The sequence below is a fragment of the Chanodichthys erythropterus genome, chromosome 3 (genome assembly GCF_024489055.1).
Source record: "Chanodichthys erythropterus isolate Z2021 chromosome 3, ASM2448905v1, whole genome shotgun sequence".
NCBI classification, from domain to species: domain Eukaryota; kingdom Metazoa; phylum Chordata; class Actinopteri; order Cypriniformes; family Xenocyprididae; genus Chanodichthys; species Chanodichthys erythropterus.
Window position 1 is genome coordinate 39,508,168 of NC_090223.1, and position 19,757 is coordinate 39,527,924.

The following is a 19,757-nucleotide window of genomic DNA, read 5'->3' on the forward strand; positions in this document are numbered from 1 at the left end:
AAACAGCACTTGCAAGTTGAGCTTCGCCAACCCGACACAATCTCACCTCATGTTCACGTTCACGCGAGAGTGACAAAATGCTTTACGGTAATTCAAAAACAATGTATATATTATGACTTTATAAGACAATTTCGAAAATTACCCACCTTCATCTAGATTTCTTGTACTGTATTTGCAGAACTACTGCGCTGGTGAGTGTTGTAGTCCAGAGCTGCGCTTGGAGTATTTATGACAGTGTGATTCACTGAAGGAAACTGTAGGGGGAGCTTCACAAATCTTACTGAGTTCCGCTTTAAAAGAATCTGTTTGAGATCAAATTAATGCTAGAATTTCTGCTATAAATTACAGATATGGCATTAGATTACTAATTAAAATAAATTAAAATATTTTCCTCAGTTAGGCTATTTTGCTTTATTTACAGATTAAATCAAATGCTTGTTCTTACTACTAGAACACGTACGCACATGCACACTCTGTTAGCTTGCTTATTTTGCTCAAGATAAGGATTTATTAAGTCCACATGTCATAAAAACAAGAAACTATGCTTCTAACCACAGCGCGAGAGCTGTCGTTCAAACCACACAAGTTTGCGAGGCAGTTTGTGAATGTTCGTTTGAACTGTGGCTTCGGGAGACACCAAATCGTTGAACTATGTAAGTAACGACGGAACTTGCGATGTAAGTTGGCTAAAGATGCTTTTGGGAAACGCACCCCAGAATAACACCAGTGTCATTTCCATGACATCTCAAACTATGTAGTGTTTAGTACCACTGGGAATTACATTAATATTTATTAAAAAAAGTTGACATACAAAAGTTGACAAAATAAGTGATATTTATATTGATTTTTCACCACATCATTTCTCAAATCTGTTCTCAAGCATGACATTTTTATCCAAAAGTTGACAAAATAAAAATATTAAATTCACAAGTGATATTTTCATTGATTTTTCACCACATATTTTCTCAAATCTGTTCTCAAGCATGACATTTTTATACAAAATTTGACCAAATAAAAATATTAAAAAATTCACAAGTGATATTTTCATTGATTTTTCACCACATCATTTCTCAAATCTGTTCTCAATCATGACATTTTATACAAAATTTGACAAAATAAAAATATTTAAAAATTCACAAGTGATATTTATATTGATTTTTCACCACATCATTTCTCCAATCTGTTCTCAATCATGACATTTTATACAAAATTTGACAAAATAAAAATATTAAAAAATTCACAAGTGATATTTTCATTGATTTTTCACCACATATTTTCTCAAATCTGTTCTAAAGCATGACATTTTTATACAAAATTTGACCAAATAAAAATATTAAAAAATTCACAAGTGATATTTTCATTGATTTTTCACCACATCATTTCTCCAATCTGTTCTCAATCATGACATTTTATCGAAAATTTGACAAAATAAAAATATTAAATTCACAAGTGATATTTATATTGATTTTTCACCACATCATTTCTCAAATCTGTTCTCAATCATGACATTTATACAAAATTTGACAAAATAAAAATATTAAAAAATTCACAAGTGATATTTTCATTGATTTTTCACCACATAATTTCTCAAATCTGTTCTCAAGCATGACATTTTTATACAAAAGTTGACAAAATAAAAATATTTAAAAATTCACAAATGATATTTTCATTGATTTTTCACCACATCATTTCTCAAATCTTTTCTCAAGCATGACATTTTTATATAAAAGTTGACAAAATATTAAAAAATTCACAAGTGATATTTATATTGATTTTTCACCACATCATTTTTTTTGGGGGGGGGGGGGTCTTGATTGTTGGGGGTTTTATGTAAATATTTTATTTTTTTATTGGTTGACATTAATCTAGTTTTAGTTTATTGAAGAATACTAAATACCCCTACATGGATCAATTAAACTACTTTTCATCTATTTTGTATAAGTTTGCTCATAAACCTGACTCAGTAACAAATATGTGACAGTTTCTGTTATCTTACAGAGTGAGGCGCTTTCAAAGCCTAGCTTACAATTTCGTATTTCTCTTCGGGTTGGTTATCTGAATTCTCCCTGGAGAACTTTGTATAACTTTGTATAACTTCTCATGTCCAGGGCAGATATACATGAATTAGAAGAGCTGGTCATCTGCGCTCCTAGCGAGCCGAACTACAACGCTTTGCAGTAAAAAAAACCACTGATTATAATGTGACGAGAGCGCCCTTCTTTGTCGCGTCGCGTCGCGTCGCTTGTAGGGGGTAGATGGGTGTAGTGGGTGTGTTCATTCCCTGCATTCAGTGCGACGTTTCTCACAATCTCACTAACAGTTTAAGATGGCGACCGTGCATCTCAGGATCGGGGATCTGGTTTGGTGAGATAACAAATTTAACTTTTTACCATTTCATTTCACGTCGAGGTTAAATACTTTTTCGAGCACGAAGACAGATTATCGTGGCTGCAATAAAATGTTTTGTTAAAAAATCGAGCATATGGCCCAGTTTATGTGTCGTCAAGCCAAACACTGAAACACTGAGAGAGAGCTTAGCATGCACGCTAACGATTACTTTCTGTGCTTTTTTGTGGGGGGAAACACGTGCTCTTTGTGTGTTTAACGCTGTGTGGGTGTTTAATCTTACTTTTAAACGTGTGTTTATATGAATACTGAATATTATACAAGCTTAAGTGCAGTTAAGATGGTTGTTTGCTGATGGGATCGGAGCGGGTTACGCTATACACTAGCTAGCTTGTTTCGATGCACGATAATAAACCCTCACTCGAGCCACGGTCATATCAAACACTAACTCTTGTCTCAATATATTTTCAGGGGTAAGCTTGGACGCTATCCACCTTGGCCAGGAAAGGTGAGATCTGTTCATGTAAAGGATTGAGTTGAACTTGTGTTGTTTTTCCTGAGGTCAGCTGTTGGATCTTGCATATAGAGGTCGAACTAACCGGCTACTATGTGTTCAAAACATAGTGATCTAGCTGTCTTAAAAGAGCTATTAATCAAACCAAAGCAGTATTGCTTCAAATTAAACGTTCAAACATGTCAAGAAATTGTTTTTATGTAGGCAGCTTGAGATACAGCTACTGTATCAACAGACTATTGTGGATAGTAATGTACGTTATTTGGTTGTTTATTTACTCTCCTCCAAACATTGTGTTTTCAGATCGTCAGTCCTCCGAAGGACCTGAAAAAGCCAAGAGGCAAAAAATGTTTCTTTGTCAAGTTTTTTGGAACTGAAGATCAGTGAGTAAAATGATGACAGTGTTTACCATCACTTCCTCTTGTTTGCAGAGGTTTTGAGGTTAAACCAAGAAGATGTTGACTTTTGATATGCTTTGCCCCTGTTAGTGCCTGGATTAAGGTAGAACAGCTGAAGCCGTACCACCCCCATAAAGAGGAGATGATCAAGATAAACAAAGGCAAGCGCTTCCAACAGGCTGTTGATGCGGTTGAGGAGTATCTAAAGAAGGCCAAGGGGAAAGATCAGGTTAGTATGTTCACAAATTTAAAAGGTTTAGTTCACCCAAAAATTAAAATAATGTAATTTATTACTCGCACTCATGTCGTTCCACACCCGTAAGACCTGCGTTCATCTTCAGAACACAAATTAAGATATTTTAGTTGAAATCCGATGGCTCCGTGAGGCCTCCATCGGGAGCAATGACACTTCCCTCTCTCAATATCCATTAATGTACTAAAAACATATTTAAATCAGTTCATGTGAGTACAGTGGTTCAATATTAATATTATAAAGCCACGAGAATATTTTTGGAGCACCAAAAAAAAAATAAAAATAATGACTTATATAGTGATGGCCGATTTCAAAACACTGCTTCAGGAAGATTCAGTTACAAGTTATGGCAGTTTATTGCATACAAAAACGGCCGGTTTGGACTACAACAAGCTTCTTCCCGGGTTGGTGACATCATAAACACTGCACCCGGGAACACGCAACAAAGTGGGCGAGGCCATGTGGCGCAGCAAAATGGAAGTGGAAGAGTTGTGTACACCGGACGCGAGCAGTGCAACGCGTCAAAAGATAATAGAACCCATTATAATCTGTGATATTGTCTTCACTGGATGCGGTGCTGAAGACCTCTTCCATAATCTACACGAGTTCATTGCTGGATTTGCACAAAAGTTATTACTGAAAGATGAAGCAGTTCCCACTTTAAAAACAGAAGCTGCTGTTTATTGACTTCAAACTGTAAGTACGTTTTATTGTTTGTACATGTCTTTTAAACGTAATGTTATAGTTCTGTTTCTATTTTTAATGTTTCAAGGACATATACAAAGAGCAACTCGTTTTGCTAGCCAGTTAGCTAAGTTCTAGTGCAACAAACACCAACAAACGTCTATGTTCATAGACAAACAGTTGTTCATGCTATAAATTAAACGATACCTTTAGTGACAGCATCTAGACACTTTGACACAAATACTAAATGAAATACCATTCATAAACATCCTTTCATTATTTACATTTCCAGCTTAGTGCGTAACTACAAATGGTAAGGGGCGTGGCGTTTCTGGACACTTCAGCGTATCACAATACACTGGGCCAGCTACCAACCTGCCAACCAATCTGAGCACATTGCGTATATCGGAGGGAGTGGCTTCATAGAAGCAGGAAGTCAAACAAGCCGTTCATATGACAGTGGAAACAGAGGTATAGAATAGAAAAATACAGCGTTTTCAAAAAAACGAAGCATTAAGACATGTTAAACTGCACCCCCAAAACACAATCAAGCCTAGAAAAAAAACACTGAACCACCCCTTTAAATATTTCCACACAAATGAAACTTTGGGAAATTATTACAAAGCCTGGAATAAAGACTGACCAAAATAAAACTAAAAAAACATTTGGATTTATGACCAGTGGACTAGTGCATCTCTATTTTTTTATTATAGTTCAAATCATCCTGCAGGCCGGATTGGACACCTTTGTGGGCCGTATGTTTGACACCCCCGGTTTAAACCATAATTAACATGTTTTGGTAAATGCAGTGAAATTTGACTTGCTTCTTTTGGTCCGCTTTTTCACAATACGTACCACACTGATTACGTATTAGGTGAGTAGGCAGGCTTTTGTGGCTGTTTGGACACATTCGATCACATGAGCCTCTACACTATGAAAGCAGTCTGTTTGAAGTTGTTGAAAGTGGACAAATTTAAAATGTTTTATACCCATTTACACCTGTATTTAGACCCATTTCTCCTGTCACCACTTGTGAGCAGATTTCGAGAATCAGATTCACGACTCACGACACCTTTTTATACTGTATCGTAAAGGCAGTATGTTGTTAGTATGTTGTTGTTAATAGACTTTAACAGTACATAAATCTCACTGTAAACAGGATGTTTTGAACAGAATATTTGTTGTTTGTTTAGTCAATTCCCATTATTAACCGTAAGCACTATTTATTTCATTTCATTCATCTTTGTTCTATTATATTTATCTATGTTTGTAATTTGTTCATTATTTTCTATGCATGTTCACTCACCTACAAAATCACCCCAATCATGCTAGAATGATTAATTCTTTCCAAATAGAGCTATTCAAGTCATCTGGTGAAGTTTTTTTCATATCACAATAATTTGGAAGTGCTTTTCAATTGGATTGTTAATTTTGTTTAAAGCTACACTTATTAGCTTTGTCTGGGATTACCTGTGAATCTGAGCGATCAGATCAGAAACCATTTTGTGCTCGATTTAAGCCTCTATTTAATGTTGTCCACGTATGATTGACACCCAGAATACATTGGTAACAGGTGTAAACAGGTTCTTTGAAATTCACCAGCTAGTAGTGAAGTGTTTCAGAAATAATTGCTAATGTTGCATAAAACCTTATGTTTTACAGACACACTCTGATGACAAAAGCAAGTCAGATAAAGGCCGTAAAGCAGCTAAACCAATGAAGATCATTGAAGAGGATGATGAAGACGCCTTCAAGGGTGGCTCATCGGACAAGGTTGGAAGATAATGCTTTACCATTAATTGGCACTGTGGAGGGTTAGGTTAGATCATAACCCGACGTGTTTTTTCTTTTTTGTCCTTTGCTAAGGCCATTTGCTGTTGTACCTGCTGTGGAGTCGGGTTACAATTGTATATTTTTCAGTGTCTGATTTGTCAGTCAGGACCCACCCATTCACTGAGACTGATGTCATCTTTAGCAGTGCGATCAATGCATTCGCATGGCTGTATTTTGACTGGGTAGCGATGCAGCTATTTTAGGGCTTTGTTTCATACACAAGGTGAATGTGTCTCTCTTTCCCTTAAGGAACAGACTGATTCTGACCCAGAGCCATCCTCTGTACAACGGCTGGTCGCTGGAACAGTATCAGGATTCAAATGGGAGAGCAGTGTAGGTTACATTCACAGTTTGTTTCTGCACTTTTATGGGTTCTGCACATAAAATACCCTTTTTTTTTAGTTAACGATAAGACTTATCCACAGTTGGTTGATGGAGTTAGGTGCAGTCACAGCTGTGAATTTTCATAGCAGCTGCACACACAGAATCCAATAAGGTTATTTTAAGTCACTCAAATTAGCTTGTGTGAAAACACCTTATTTTTTAAAATGCAAGTCATTAGTTCCTTCACTGTGTAGTTGCACCTTCCACCATGTCACTTTAATTAGATGCAGATTAAACAGCTCTCAGGTCAGTAAGTCTCTTTGGAGAATAGTTTCCAATTTAACTCTCTTCCGTTATAGCCAGTAAAGGATGACCCACATTTCCATCACTTTCTGCTCAGCCAGTCTGAGAAGGTAAGGAGACATTTTACTGGGATGCTGAATGATTTTCTAGTTAGTGCAACCTTACCCCTGTCTCTTGCACATCGCATACAGTGGCTGCTCTAATAATCTAAGAGTAATTCCCTCCCCCAAACTGCTTCTGGCGATGCTGTTCGGCCAAATCTGCAGCATGGCAGTTGTACTGAAGTTATGTAGCAGAACGAGGCTATGTTGAGCTTATTGGTTGCCCCTCTGATCATGAGCTGACGTGTACTCAGCTTTGCTGTTAAAACATATTTTTGGCTATGGTTTTGTAATCCTGTTTAAAAGGTCTTTGTCTGGGCTGTGGTCAGGGTCCAAAATTAACACTTTTTATTTTACTACAGTACTCCACATGGCTAAACATTTACACTACCACTCAAAAGTTTGGGGTCAGTAAGATACATTTTTTTAATACATTCATTCAGCAAGAACACATAAAATTGATCTGAATTGACAGTAAAAACATTTATAATGTTACAAAAGATTTCTACTCCAAATGAATGCTGAATTCTATTCATCAAAGAATCCTAAAAAAAAAATGTTTCTTGAGCATCAAATCATCATATTAGACTGATTTCTGAAGGACCATGTGACACTGAAGACTGGAGTAATGATTAAAACAGAAAACAGTTATTTTGAATTGTAATTATTTCACAATATTACTGTTTTTACTATATTTTTGCTTAAAAGCAGCTTTGGTGAGCATAAGAGCCTTAAAAAAATTACTGACCCTATGAAACTTTTGAATAGTATTCTAGATTCACTATTGTACATTGAATATCTCTCCTGAAAATTTTAATTTTGGACATAAGAGACAGTTATGCCCTCAATTATACATGTTGATAAAATAAAAAGTTGTTAACTGCAACCATTTTGAGTAGTTTTCAAGCTTGTTCAAAAAGTGGGGTGATAGTTAGTTGACAGGCCATTAAAACAATACTATGATGAGAAAGAAAATCGTACTGTTTTTTTGTGCCACTACAGCTGTGAAATCGTGGACATAAATACTTATTTAATATACAAATATTCAAAATACATGGGTAGTAATAAATATTTATGTCCGTAGGTGTGGCAAAATGTTAATTTTGGACCCTGGCTATGGTTGCACAGTACAGGCTAGTGTGTTTAAATAATTGATTAGATTTATTGTGGGGGGCTGTATTGGAAAAGATTGTTTTCAGCCAGCAGAGACACCTGGCCAAGTTACTCTTGTGCTTCTGTTCCTGTGCCAGTTATACTAGCAAACTGTTTAAATGACTCTTCCTCTCCTCTTGGCACTTCCTCTTCAGAGGAACATTTCCTTCTTGCTTGTCCTTTTGCCCTTTTGCTTTCAGGCGCCACAGTTAGAACAAATTGATCTTAAATTTATATCTCCAAAAAGGATGCACTGAGATCTTAATTGCCAGAGGCTTTTCTTTTTAAAATGTTGATGTAGGCTGTGTCAGCCGTTTTCTTGCCCTGTATAAGTTTCAGTTAAACTGAAAAGGAGCATGTGGCTGAGCATGATAACTTGATTTTCAGTTCCTAACACTGGCTTCGCTCCTGGCTCTCACATCAGATATGGCAGTATGAGCCGCGTGACATGACAACAGAGGATAATATATGAGAAATCCTTACAGGAAGCCGGCAGAGCAATGAGTAACATGCACTTAAGATCATTTGTGACTGTTGGGCCAAAAGGTTTCCACCTGGTTTTCCTTCCCTGGCTTTGTTCTTGGTGTTTTCACCTTAATGTGTATCTAGGATCCTTTGAGTGCAAGACTTGCTCTTTCTAGAAAATCTAAGATGAATATTGAATTGACTTTGATTTACAAAAAACCCTTCCCTTTCTTTACAGCCAGCTTCATCAATGGAGCCCATCACCAAACGTTTAAAGATAATCGAGGAGGTGAGCACTGCCTAGAAATTCACAGCTTGTGGTTTTCTTCAATAATCTGATGCATTAGCTGGCTAGAATTGCTAAGTAATTGTAATAATTATGTGTTTTATTTTTGAAAAGGACACAAGATCAACATCTATTCAAGCAGCAGACAGCACAGCCATCAACGGCAGCATCACGCCTACAGACAAAAGGTAATAAAGAATCATATTTTTAGTGGTTAGAAACGCATTGAAATTCTGGGATTCAAAACCTAGAAATAAAGATTTATTCCCGATTCTGTGCTATTTTAGGTCTTTGAATAGGGCTGGGTAAAAAAACATATATTATTTTTCCAATTAATTGTGATCAGTGTTATTTTAGTATTATTTATACACTAATGTGGTGGTTATCACACTATATATAGCTTTTATTTTTATATTTTCAGTTTATTTTCGTTTTAGATTTGGAAATTTGGTATGTGCTTTTGTCATTTTGTTGGTAACATGAACTAACCGTGAGCAATATCTTTGTTACTGTATTTGTTAATCTTTAACATTAGTTAATAAAAATCCAGTTGTTTATGTTAGTTCAGAGTGCATTAATTAATGTTAACAAAATACAACATTTAATTTTAATCATGTATTAGTAAATGTTGAAATTAACATATTAATCTTTATGTTAACTAATGAACCTTATTGTAAAGTGTTACTGTTTTGTTAGTTTTTATTTCTATATAACTTATAATTTATTTCAGTTTTAGTAATTTTACTAATCTCTTCTTTTTATTTATAAAATTATATAACATTTTATTTATAATATTTATAATTTTAAGTTTCTCTTTTAATATTTATATATTATTTCATTTTATTTCAAATCAAATTTGTATAATTTGAGTTGTTAACAATAACATTTGAGCGACTCTACTTTCTTAAAATCCCCAGACCTGTTTTTTTTTTTTTTTTTTTTTTTTTTTTTCCCTTTTGGCTGTGTTTGCATTTGTACAGACTTCCTGTCCTGCTGATGTTACTGTGTTCTGCTGAGCAGTGTTCATTTCCCATTTGAACGGTTTGCTTAAATTATGATAATACCTATAATGTTTGTAATGTAGTTTATTTTTTTTCACAACAGGATAGGGTTCCTTGGACTAGGGCTGATGGGAAGTGGTGTGGTTTCTAATTTGTTGAAGATGGGGCATGTTGTGACTGTTTGGAATCGCACAGCAGAAAAGGTACAATCAGACGTGTTTAAATATGGTCACTTCTGAAGTCACACTAAGTTTGTAAATGATTTGTTTTCAACTGTTGTTGTTTTCACTCTGCAGTGTGATTTGTTCATCCAAGAAGGTGCCAGATTAGGACGAACGCCTGCAGAGGTTGTGTCCATGTGCGATATCACATTTTCCTGTGTATCAGACCCTAAAGCTGCCAGAGATGTAGGTCAATGTTTTGTAAATGGCTCTTTGTTTTCAATCTGTCAAGTTGCTTTTCTTTGGTTTACATATACAGTATTATTTCTGTTCAGCTTGTTTTAGGTCCTAGTGGAGTCCTACAGGGAATCAGACCGGGCAAATGTTATGTGGAGATGTCCACTGTTGATCCAGAAACCATCACAGAGCTCTCACAGGTAACCAACATCATCCATACAAGTCTGTCAGGTTAATAACGTCTATAACTAATAAGTCTTTAATAGTGCTGTCAATCAATTAAAAGAAATTAACTAATTAATCACTCCTTTTTCTGTAATTAATCACGATTAATCGCACCTAACATTAAAGTGTTTAATATATTTTTTTATTGTTATAGTTTCACATTTAATCTCCAAATTAATGTCTGAAGCAGTTTTCTATGCGCACGACTCGTTTGTGTGTGCATAAAGCATTTGCATGAACAAGAGTGTGACCATATGTAACGTTAGCTAAAGGATGACAAAAAATCGGATGCTGCGTTAAATATTTTTAACACGTTAAACTGAAAAAAATAATCACATGCATTAATTTTGACAGCACTAGTCTATAACTAAGGTTCATTTGAATCTGTAGGTCATCACGTCCAGAGGCGGCAGATTCCTAGAAGCCCCGGTTTCGGGCAGCCAGCAGCTTTCCAATGACGGTATGCTGGTCATTGTTGCTGCAGGTGACCGCAGTGTTTATGAAGATTGTAGCAGCTGCTTCCAGGCAATGGGGAAGACGTCTTTCTTCATAGGTACTACCACCTTTCATTTGTGGTGTGTGGGCTGTGTACCAGATTGATGTTGCATGTTACCATGTGATATTAACTTTGTCCTGTCCAACGAAGCAGGGGAAGCAGGAAATGCTGCAAGAATGATGTTGATCCTTAACATGGTTCAAGGCAGTTTTATGGCAACCATCGCAGAGGGATTGACCTTGGCGCAGGCCACGGGACAGTCACAACAAACATTCTTGGATATTCTTTGCCAAGGACAGATGGCAAGCACATTTGTGGACCAGAAATGCCAGAGTAGGTTTACTTGTAAATATGTTAAAGATTCTACTAAACATAAGTGATTACAATGAAGTCTATTTTTGATCTGTCATTTTTGATAGTATTTCTGAGTTGTAAGTTGCTGCTTTTGAATCCTCCTGCCTTTAACCATTTTCTGTAACATGGTGCTGCTTGGAGATCGTAACCTTTGGTCTCAGTCAAACGCTGCCCACCAAATGCCTATTTAGTCATCCATTGTGCAAATTTTTTGAGGAATGTTACAGAACTTGCAAAACTTGAGTGGAAAATGGTAACTATTAGAATCTAGAGGTAACTCAGTGTGACAATTTAACCTTTGGAACTATTAAAATAATACTAGAATTGACCTTAGTAACTTAAAATTTATTTGTTTTCTTTGCAGATATCTTGCAAGGCAACTTCAAACCTGATTACTACCTGAAACATATTCAGAAAGATCTGAGATTAGCCATTTCAATGGGAGATTCGGTCAATCATCCAACACCAATGGCAGCAGCTGCAAATGAGGTAAGACAACATTTGGTAACTGAATGGATTATTTTGGAGTGTCATCTTTGAATTAAATTATTGGATATTTAAAGGGGTCATGAATTGAGAAATCAACTTTTCCTTGAGGTTTTGATATATAAGAGGTTATCGTACTATAAGAATATCCTGGAAGTTTCAGAACTGAACTTCCTTGTTAGTCAAATAAGAGCTTTTATTGACACCAGGCCCAGCCAACGACAACCCCGCCTCTGCAGAAGAAATCAACGCCTACTTCATGATTGCAATGTTAGCCCCGCCCACTGGCGTGTTAGTTAGATGAGGAGGAGAGAGATACAGGACTAAAAATAACATTACCTTTCAAAGGATCCTTATGTTAGGAATATGGTTATTTCTTTTCAACAATGTGAATGTCTCAGTTGAGCTTTATTTATTAGTATTCAGTATTTCACTGTGGATTCTTTAGTAAATCAATCGCATTTTGGCTTTGCAAACAGACATTTACGATATGGACTCGACAGTAACACAACAACATGTACTTAGTTACTTGTAAGAGTAATGCTCTAATGTAATGATTCATATAAAGTCATGTGTCAGTAAATCAAACCAGTGTCTAAATGTTCAACTTCACGTTGTTGTTAGTAGGACGAAAATAATCTGTTATTTAAACAGTGATTTAAATTATATAAAGCGATCAAAGAAAGTTGGAGCTGTCAAACAGCACAAGTTTCAGTGACTGAGTTCTGGACTCGTGCCAAAACTCCTATTTTATTCAACAAATCTCATTTGTCGCTTTTACACAGTAAAAAAAGCGATATAAATTAGCCACAATGAAAGCATTCGTTAGTGTGCAGAAATTGTACTGCAAATTGTAATGCAGCAATTTTCACGATTAGTTAACCTAGAGAGCTGTAATGGTGAAAACCTGCTAAAAGAGAGAATAATACTTGTCCATTTCAAATGGAAAGATGTTTTTTGATCACAGCAGACACACCCCTTAAAACAGAGCGTTCAAATGAGAGGGGTAAAATCAGGGTAGCAAAAATGCCTATTATTATTAAAGTATGAAAATTTTTATGTAAAAAGCATACTAACATTATAAGTGCACCCCAGGAAACATTATAAAACAACGCAGTTCATGACCCCTTTAATTGTGCTGCTCATTTTCCCTATTTTTCGATTTGGATTACCTTTTGTTGTCATCTAACATTCACATAAAATTCATATTTAAAAGCATGAATAATGTAACAAACCAGTTAAATGCAATCATTAGCAAATCTCAAAATGAATATCCATTTTATTTTATTTTTTTACAATACTTTATAATGTGATGCCTAAATTCACTTGTAGAATTTTTTAAAATGATAATTTTCTCTTTAGTGTTTTATCTTTATATTATTTATTATTATTATTATTATTATTATTATGTAGTAATATTAAAAATTCTATATTATTACTACATGCTCTTTATCACTATTGGCCATAAAATGAGTTATCAGCTTATCTGTAAACAATCAGTGACATTAAAACCTTAAAGGGGGGTATCACACAGTTTCTGCCAATCTCATGTTAATCTTAAATACCTTTACCTTAGTTTGATCATATTTATAAAAGATACATACACATACCGAGTCTTTCTGAAAACAGCCGAGCGCCTGGAGGCGTGTCATGTGAGCTGAGATAGTGACGATCTGTCACGAGCACGCTCAGCTTTTGTGTAGAGATTGGCTGCAAGCTATCAATGGTCAGCTAAACAAATATATTTAAACACACACAATACACCATCGCGTTATCCATGGATAATCACTATAATGAATACAGCGTATAGTGAATGATGAATAATGAGTTTATAAATGAACTAAGTTCGTGTTGTTTACATTATATGCACACGCCTATTGCCGACAAAACAGACATTTGATGCAGTTTTACTCACCACCTGCAGTTCTGACTCATGACCGGGATCATTATCGCTGTGACCGCTACATCTTTCATTTTCAAACAATCTGTAAATCCAGCATCGAACTGGGCCTTGTTTATTAAACCATAAGCACTGATCCTGAGGGCTCGAGCAGCCACGGAAAAACTTGAGATATTCTCCATTCATTTTAACCAATAAAAAAAGTGAATGCAACTATCAGTTTCTATGGTTATTTTAATGATAAATATCGAGAGCGCATCAATGTAATGCGAGAGCACAAAACTCTCAGCTTTACTTAATGCTGGAAAGCAAGGTTATCTTTCCCTCACAACCAAAAACACACTTCTTTGGTGACATTGTTGGTTTCGTGAAGTCCTGTGACTTGTGCAGCGCTGCCGATGACTTCCGTAAAGCCGAATGTGCGTTGATGTCGTCCTCTTGCTCTCTCTCTGGTCGACGTGTGCATGCGCGCTCTTCCGGGGGAAGTGCCCGTACAAGGAATTCTGACCATTCTGACGTCACACATGCCCATACTTGAAAAAAAGACCCCGAAGTTCATGAGGATTTGGAAGAGTATTTTTGGCACAGAAATACTCCGTCAAACGTCCAACTCGTGTTTTAAAACTTTGGCCATGTTTAGCATGAGAATCCAACTCTTTAACAGTGTAAATACGTCAAGAGTGCATGAAATAGCATTACACCCCCAATTTAATTGTTTTCTGTAGGACTAAATGCAATTTCTGCATATGCTTCCATTAGAGTAATGCATTATTTCATATTTCTGCAGGTGTACAAGAGAGCAAAAGCATTGGACCAGTCGGACAATGACATGTCTGCAGTCTACAGAGCATATATTCACTAATTCTGTAGATGTGCTCTACGTCCTGGACCACAAACCTCACCTACTTCTTTGTTCCTCTCCCTCTGTCTTTCTCTCCTCTGCTGATGAATTTTGTTGGGCACCAGTGATATGTTTTCCCATGTATAATGGGATCTCTTTAGCAGCCTAATCTGAGCGTTGCACTGACTGTAATATTGCTGCACGTATGCTCAAAGGGAGGTTATTAGACTCCCTGCGAATGATTATTTTATGATAGACTGTGCAGTGTATTATATCCACATTTCGTTAAGGCTACTGCATACGATGCAGTGTTGTTTGAAGAGGCTAGGGTTTTATTTATCATTCATATCTTTACAAATGAATTCCCTCATTGTAATTTTCGATGTTCAGAAATCTGTAAAGTATGAATTTTTGATCACAAACAGGCTGGAGGAGCACGACGAAGATAAAAGCCACTGCATTGCCTTAATACCCATATAAGATAGATGTATTTATTTATTTTAACTCTAAGGAACACCGTCATGTCAGGTGCAATTTGGCCGTACGTTTTATTTTTTTTTAGGTTTTTATTTTTTTATTTTTTTTGAGGTCCCCTGATCAGAAGTTGATGTTTTTTGTTTTTATTGCCTTATCAGAAATGCAGTATTTTTTTTTTTGTTTGTTTTTTTTTGAAGTTGGTTGTGTAAGAGTAACTCGGATCCTGAAATGATTTATCAGTTACAATGAAGTTAATGCTGAAAGTAATCCAATAGGTTTTGAGTCTTGACTATCATTTCTGCAGTGAAACTTCGTTTTCCAGCTCGACTTTTTTAGGGTCAGATTTGTATCACAGCATTAAAGTCTTTCAATTGGACTGCAAAAAAAGAAAATCATTTTGACATTTGAAGGTTTTTTTTTATTATTATTATAATTTTGCTTTATTTGAGCATTTTTAAATTGGGCTTATCGTATTTTGTCCAAGTCAGTCAGCTGGCAGATTGATCTGTTGCCTTTTGATTTTTCTTTTGTCTAATTTTTTTTAAAGACTAATTGACACAATTTTTATTTTAATTTCAGTTATGAAAAATATAAAACAGACTTTCAAGTGTTGCTGCATTTTATCCCTCAATTAGGATTGCATTCGTTCAATTTAGGTGATATTACAAGACATAAATTCAGTTGCATATAATATGGTTATTTTGGTATTGTTTAAAACTCAAAACAAGTACAGGGTGATTCCTTTTCTATAAATTGTTCTGCCAAAAGAAAAAAAAAAAGACTTTGATTATAGATGAGAATTTTGTGATTACTAAGGACTCTGTAAGATTAAGACATTGTATATATCCCCATGAGTGGGTTGGGTTATTTGAATACATGGAATAACATGCTTTCAGTTTGACTCTACTGAATTTATTAATCATGGTGTCTTAATATTGTAGGCTGTTCTTTTGTCTTAGCTAATGGGTTTATTTACTGTAAATGGTTTGATTTTTGTGGCTTAAACAGAGTTGGTAATGACATACTGACAACTTGATTCCAGTTGTGCAAGGAAGGTATTGGTGTTATAATCGGAGTTATTTATAATTTCATGTAAATGTGAAATTTCTTTTCTTTTTTGTTTGTGCGGTCAACTGAACCCTCTGAATAATAAACGAACCGAAAATCCAACTAGTGGTGTTTAGGTTTCATGTCCATGTTATATTGTTGTATTCTTAAAAATATACAAATAAATTATATCTAGATGTGTGTATTTAGTTTGACTGTACATAATTTATATATATATATAATATATTAGTGTGTGTACAGTCAAACCAAAAATTATTCATACTTTTTTCTTTTTTTATATATATATATATATATAATTTTTTTTTTTTTTTTTTTTACTAAGTGTAGAAATATACTTTATGTAAGTGAGGATAGCAAAATAAAGTAAACTGTGACATACCCAAAAATTCTTCATACAGTGGACTACCAGTAAAACTGATAAAAATTTGGAACCAAAAATTATTCACTTTGACCTGACCATGTTTTGCTAAAGTGTTATCTGATATAATTAAGATAAATTTTTTCTGACACAGTTTAACTCTGAGCTCTAATATTTTACCATTTTTTTTAACTATAGTGAATAAACTGTAATGTAATTTTCAAGGTGTCTGAATAAATTTGACTGTATATACATATACATACAGTACTGGGTAGTGACTGATTAAATGTAATCTGGATTACAATCATTACAAACATTTACAGGGTTCCCATTCGTCCTGGAAAACCTTGAAATCCTGGAAATTTTCCAGTCCTGGAAAATGCATGGAAAATTAGAGGAAATGCAAAATGTCCTGGAAAATTATTTTTAAATTCTTGGGGTTTTTCTTTAGCCAAGAACAGAGTTTATCACTGGCCCAATTACCATTAGTTGCAGAAAGTGCAATGTTCATGAGTACTGAGTTTTGACACATGGGAGTAGTATTTTCAATGATGACGTTTAGTGTCGTGTTGCCACTTGCAGCAGTTAGTTAATGTTATTAACTGCTTAAATGTATGCAGCGAATGTTAACTGGTAAGCAGCTACCTAATTCACTAACTTGCTATGTATAGTCTAGTGTAGTCTGCGTGCATAGTTATCATTCAAGTTGATTTTCTGATCTCTTTTTTTTTTTTTCAAGCACATTTGACCAATTCCAAACCACATGGACCTTAATAACTACTATTAATTTTTTATTTAATCATTTATGTGATATATAATTGTTCATGAAGGCTGGAAGTGAAAAATGCCTTTTCAGGTGTGCATAATTATTAAGTAGGGGTTATTTTTTTTTTTTTTTTTACAGATAAAATGAGCCAAAACAGATTTAACTCTGACTGAAAAGTAAAAAATTAGAAGTGCAAGGTGTCAGGATTTTAGAGACTTAGGCTAGGTAAAGAATCCTAAAAAATGACCCCCACTTAATTCGAATCACATACCGAATTGTAGTAAAATATATAGGCTTTATAGACAGACAGATTGAGAGTGACTCTTGAAGGACCAGCACCACATCCTCTTGTACCTCTGTTTGAAGGATTTATCTTCCAGAATCTGGCAGTAAGGTGTGGGAGTTCACATTTAATCCATCTCCTTTCCTGAAAAGTCCATCTTGCAGCGATAATGATCTTCCAAAACATACTGCCAGATTCTGGAAGATAAATCCTTCAAACAGAGGTACAAGAGGATGTGGTGCTGGTCCTTCAAGAGTCACTCTCAATCTGTCTGTCTATTAAAAAAAAGTCTTTATGACTTTATAACATACAATTGCGAGTTTATATCACACAATTTTGACTTTATATCTTGCAATTGCAATTATCGAATCACAATTATGTAGTTGCATTTTGTGGGGGTATTTTGAAGTTGCAAAGTCGCAATTTCCTTTTTTTATTTATTTATTTTTTTATTCTGTGACGGAAACAAGCTTCCATAGTCATAATGTATGATTAAGAGCTCATATTAAAAAACTGATTTTATAAGTCATGGCAATAAACTGTACGCCTTTTAAAGACTTAGAGAGCAATATATGTCTTCAGGGCGTGATCCTTGTCTTTTATTCCCGCTGTTGTAAAATTGAAAATGTCCTGGAAAAATCCTGGAAAATTTTAAGTACTTGTAGTTAGATTGTTCCATTTTAAAATACTCTTAATCAGACTACATTTACTTTTAATTGATTACATATTGCTCTATAATCATTTTCATGTTTTAAAATTTCCTTTCTGAAAAAGCATATTGCTTACATGTCACATACTGCACACACAGACGAGCCACTTGTCACGTGGCTGTAATTACATGGAGAATTGAGAGGCCACAAAGCATTTGATTACTGGATTTACTGTCATTTCACTTTGAAGTGTTTTCTCAACACTGCAACATGCATTGCTATTTGAATAATCACTCAGAGCCATTGTATTGTTATGTCTTTGGAAGGTTTTTGTCTTTCAAACACATTTTTATTATAATTTTTATTATTTAAAAATTAATTTAAAATGTGTAAGAAACCCCCTGCAGTTCCTTGTTTGGGAAACCCTGAAGTAATGTAAAATGCACTTCATGTTGATGATAGAATATGTTTTCTTTCTCTTTGTATTGTATATCAACATGGTACATTATCTTATTCAATTCAATGTGATAAATAAGGTCAAAAGTAATTTAAAAGTAATCAAAATTTGTCAGATGATATTACATTTCACACTTTTTTTTCACATTTATTTCATGATACATATCGTTTCAAAGCAGCATACCGATTACCTAAAATGTGTAATGAACTGCAGTTATTAATTTAGAATCAGTATCTACAATATGTAAATAATCTACTCAGCAGCACTAACCAATACAAAACTGCAGAAAATGTGCAAAAATAAAAACTCTGCAATGCCATTACATACTTATTATTTATTGTTTTATTAATTTTTATTTATTTATTTTTAAATTTAATTTACAGAAATAAATATTCAAGTACATTTTGAAGCCGGAAGATTTCAAGGTTGCACAAACCGGAAGTTTGTGAGTTGGGGGCGGTGTTAATCCTAATTGTTTATGTGTGATCGTCTAGCCCGTCACACTAAACAGCTGACTGCTCAGCTCATTTTTAACAGATTTTGGACAGCTTTATTGAATTGTAATGCTCGGAGCAGAGCGATCTACTCTATCTGAACTAGCGAAAATGACCGCCGCGAGTCAAGCAGAGAGGACTGTGCTGGTGAGAGATTCGTTTGTGTTTAGGACATGTACCAGATGCATCACAGACATTACTGATTTGATTATGAACAGTCATTTTCAGATGCAGATTTCAGTTTCAGATGTGTATGTTGCTTTGCGGAGGAGACCGAGCTTGTTGGTGTAATTGTGCAGCGCATCTGGTGGGACAAAGTTCAAATGCATCCCAGTGTGAATGCTTAAACAATCTTAACAGTGATTTGTTCTGTCTTATCATTGCTCTGTTCAGAATGTATTGATGCTGCTTCTGACCACCGGTTCCCCCAGTAATGCAACATACCGATCGATTTTGCAGCAGATTTAAAGTGATAGTTCGCTCAGAAAGGATTTGCAAATCTTTTTTTTTTTTTTTTGGCTTAAAAATGTTAGAACAGGAGTTTCAGTCACCATTGACTTTCACTGTATAGAAATAAAAGTATGCAGTGAAAGTGAAGGATGGCTGAGAGTTTTAGTCTCCACCACATCTCCATTTTGAGTTCCACAAAACAAAGAGTCATGTTCATTTTTAGTGAACAATGTCTTTAAGGCAAGTTGATGTGCTTTTAGGAGGAGGAATTTAATTGGCTGCTGAAAGAGGAGGTGCATGCAGTGCTGAAACAGCTGCAGGACATTTTGAAGGTATCTTTAGATACTTGATAAATAGCTTATGATAAATGAATTCTGTATTATTGTGCAAAAGA

General features: G+C 35.0%; 2 protein-coding genes across 6 annotated transcripts in view; both read left to right on the plus strand.

Moving 5' to 3' along the window:
* The first annotated feature begins 1,789 nt into the window (after window positions 1–1,789).
* On the plus strand, window positions 1,790–16,882 carry glyr1 (glyoxylate reductase 1 homolog (Arabidopsis)). 5 transcript variants are annotated; one of them, XM_067382201.1, is made up of 16 exons: window positions 1,790–2,364; window positions 2,818–2,854; window positions 3,164–3,243; window positions 3,349–3,487; window positions 5,858–5,968; window positions 6,278–6,361; window positions 6,712–6,765; window positions 8,612–8,662; window positions 8,774–8,847; window positions 9,764–9,863; window positions 9,957–10,067; window positions 10,157–10,258; window positions 10,674–10,836; window positions 10,933–11,112; window positions 11,498–11,622; window positions 14,307–16,882. In XM_067382201.1, the coding sequence occupies exons 1-16, from the start codon at window positions 2,327–2,329 to the stop codon at window positions 14,379–14,381; spliced, it is 1,524 nt and encodes a 507-aa protein (XP_067238302.1). In that variant the 5' UTR covers window positions 1,790–2,326; the 3' UTR covers window positions 14,382–16,882. The 5 variants fall into 5 exon arrangements, with proteins under 5 accessions (XP_067238302.1, XP_067238301.1, XP_067238303.1 ...); XM_067382200.1 differs by having other exon boundaries at window positions 1,792–2,364; window positions 10,930–11,112; window positions 14,307–16,879; XM_067382202.1 differs by lacking the exon at window positions 6,712–6,765 and having other exon boundaries at window positions 1,793–2,364; window positions 10,930–11,112; window positions 14,307–16,879.
* A 1,352-nt stretch (window positions 16,883–18,234) lies between these two features.
* The window catches only part of rogdi (rogdi atypical leucine zipper), a 9,136-nt gene continuing 7,613 nt past the window's right edge, over window positions 18,235–19,757 (plus strand). The window contains exons 1-2 of the mRNA XM_067382205.1: window positions 18,235–19,060; window positions 19,624–19,695. Of these exons, the coding sequence (XP_067238306.1) occupies window positions 18,983–19,060; window positions 19,624–19,695 (150 nt within the window). The 5' untranslated portion in view covers window positions 18,235–18,982. The remainder of the gene's footprint in view (window positions 19,061–19,623; window positions 19,696–19,757) is intronic.